Source organism: Aphanomyces astaci (genome assembly GCF_000520075.1).
Source record: "Aphanomyces astaci strain APO3 unplaced genomic scaffold supercont1.231, whole genome shotgun sequence".
Classification (NCBI taxonomy): domain Eukaryota; phylum Oomycota; class Saprolegniomycetes; order Saprolegniales; family Verrucalvaceae; genus Aphanomyces; species Aphanomyces astaci.
The window spans coordinates 1-3,075 of record NW_009798494.1 but is presented as its reverse complement, the minus strand read 5'-3'; the positions used below and the strand labels follow the sequence as shown (position 1 = coordinate 3,075).

Here is a 3,075-nt window from a genome sequence, read left to right as displayed (position 1 = left end):
GTTGGCTTGGTACCAGTTGGAGCCAGACCCGCCACCCCAGCTGTTGTTGATCACGTCAGGCGCCAACTCGCACTTGGGGTTTTGGCCCGTCACGTCAGTGGGGCACAACAAAAACTGAGCGCATGCCGTGAGTGCCGCTTCAGGGCACGTGCTCGTGGTGCACCCGCGGCAAGCAATCCACGTGGCTCCGGGGGCTACCCCGATGCCGTTTTGGCCAACAGATGAACCCGCGACGTGGGTGCCATGGCCGTTCGTGTCGATGGGGGTCGGGGACTTGTCGGTGGGGTCGAACCAGCCGTAGGTCGATCGCCAGTTGGTCTTGAGGTCGTTGTGGGTGTGGATGGCACCAGTGTCCAGAATTCCCACCACCACACCTTCGCCGCGGTTACCACCAGCCCACACGGTAGGGGCGCTGATGAGGTTCACGCCCCATTCGTTGGCAGCTTGGACAGACGTCGAGTTGGACAAGAGGTCGAGCACGGGAAGCCCCACCACGTTGTCGTCTTCGTCGTTGATCACGGGCAAGTCCACCACCACGGGGAGACGAATGTGAGCCACGTTGTCCAACTTGGCGAGTTCGTCCAGCACGATGCGGTTGGCGCCGTACACGTGCATGTTGCCGTTGATGTAGAAGCTCTCGACGCGGGTCGTGAAGGCTTCGGGCTGCGACGACAGCAGCTCCACTGCCGCGCGCTGGGACGTCTCCATGTTGCTCTCCAAGAGCGACCGAACATGGGCGATGCGGGCGCCACGGGTTTGAATGGTAGCCGTCTCCAAGTTGGCCGCTCGCAACGCAGGCTGGTTGCCGTCTCGGAATTCAACCACGACGTCCACGTCATGGTTGGCCTCCAAGTGGCGGTGGATGCTGGGGGAAATCTTCGCCGTGGCAAATGCACCAACGGCAGCAATGACAGCAAACTTGACCATGTTGTAGTGGTCAAAGAAGGAAAGTTGAGAAGTGATGGGGTTCAAAGTGGAGATCCTGCTGATGTGCTTTGGACTGGCATGCTCTCATACAACTACTTCCGGATGTTCGATTATCAGACACACCATCGAGTAAGACTTGAGGTTAGGTGATCTGACCCAAGCGGCCTGTGAAGCCTGTCCGGCTTTTTGAGAACACGACTAGGACCCTTGTACTGTTTCTCTGTGTACTTGAATTCTTGATGTTACAGTTGTAGTGAAAAGTGGACTTTGGATTTTATAAGTTCGCTGCTTGGTTAGATGTACTGCGGAGTACTAAGTATTAATCAATCTGGTAGTGAGAGTCATACCACGATGTGAATGTTGGTTAGGATATGCACAATATACTCCATAGTACTTGTGCGTTGTAGGAGTTCTGTCGCATTTAGTTCTTTGTCGAATAGTTGCAGTACCGGTAGATTATGTTTACTGTATACATAACCCTGTGACGTACAATTCCCTCATTAAAACAGTTCCACTGTTGTTTTGACCCGAAGCACTGTTTCAATGAGATACGTAGTACTCGTTGTGGAGAACATTGAGAACAATACTCTTCAATGCAGAACCTCGAGGCATCGTTGGTGGTCACAACTTTACGTAATCCATAGCGCAGCCAGCCCCGCTCCCCGGATTTCAACGCGTGATGGTGTTGTCGGCAGTTGTTACTACTACGTAGTACAGTCTGTACTAGTACTTTGTAGTAACGTTAGTGAAGTATATTGAGAACAATACTCTTCAATGCAGAACCTCGAGGTAACGTTGGAGATCAAGACGTCACATCAAATCACGACTACTCAAGCAAGTTGGGACTTTAAACATGGACAATACATGAATATCCAATTCATAGCATAGGAAATGAGCGATTCTCTCGAAACAACACCCACGCTGTTGCTACGAACTATTTATAGTAATCATTTTGGTACTACTACATATTAATAGTAACGTTATTAATAATAACTATTAATAATTACTAGTACTACTAGTAAAGCTTATTACTCGGATAAATTTCAGTGAGACAATCAAGTTTGGCTATAAAGTGATTACATGTACAGTTCTTTTAGTTATCACTCAACCAAAGCGGATGTACAGGCACTTTGAATGTTGAGTCACGAAGTTTGGGTCAGATTTGGTCTGTATGCATTGACGACTATACAGTATGAATACAATTTATAGCATTGGAAATAACAACTCCAACTCTTGCTGAGACGGTATCAGACCATCAGGGCTGATTCCTTACGCAGTGGGCCACAGGGGAATAATTCCCTCATTAAAAGCGTTGCACTCTTGTTTTGACCCGAAATACTGTTTCAATGAGGGAATTATTACATCCGGATATACCATTTCTCCAGTAGCCCTGTAACCTGGGACTCCGTCCTACCCCCGGTGAATACATACGATGCCAAATCTCCGGGGTTAACTGCTTCGCTAGTATCGCTAACCACTGAGATGCACTTAACCCCTAGTAAGAGGTGAGGTGGCCTTAGCATACAAAGTTCCTTACAAATCTCATTGAAACAGTGCTTCGGGTCAAAACAACAGTGGAACTGTTTTAATGAGGGAATTGTACGTCACAGGGTTATGTATACAGTAAACATAATCTACCGGTACTGCAACTATTCGACAAAGAACTAAATGCGACAGAACTCCTACAACGCACAAGTACTATGGAGTATATTGTGCATATCCTAACCAACATTCACATCGTGGTATGACTCTCACTACCAGATTGATTAATACTTAGTACTCCGCAGTACATCTAACCAAGCAGCGAACTTATAAAATCCAAAGTCCACTTTTCACTACAACTGTAACATCAAGAATTCAAGTACACAGAGAAACAGTACAAGGGTCCTAGTCGTGTTCTCAAAAAGCCGGACAGGCTTCACAGGCCGCTTGGGTCACATCACCTAACCACAACTTTTACTCGATGGTGTGTCTGATAATCGAACATCCGGAAGTAGTTGTATGCGAGCATGCCATTCCAAAGCACATCAGCAGGATCTCCAGTTTGAACCCCATCACTTCTCAACTTTCCTTCTTTGACCACTACAACATGGTCAAGTTTGCTGTCATTGCTGCCGTTGGTGCATTTGCCACGGCGAAGATTTCCCC

At 47.9% G+C, this 3,075-nt stretch overlaps 1 protein-coding gene across 1 annotated transcript in view; it reads right to left on the bottom strand.

The window, feature by feature from the left end:
- H257_18825 (hypothetical protein) overlaps positions 1–927 on the bottom strand; it is a gene marked incomplete at both ends in the record, with an annotated part of 2,958 nt that extends 2,031 nt beyond the window's left edge. Inside the window, one exon of the mRNA XM_009847951.1 lies at positions 55–927. Coding sequence (XP_009846253.1) covers positions 55–927 — 873 coding nt within the window. The remainder of the gene's footprint in view (positions 1–54) is intronic.
- Between the last annotated feature and the right edge of the window lie 2,148 nt (positions 928–3,075).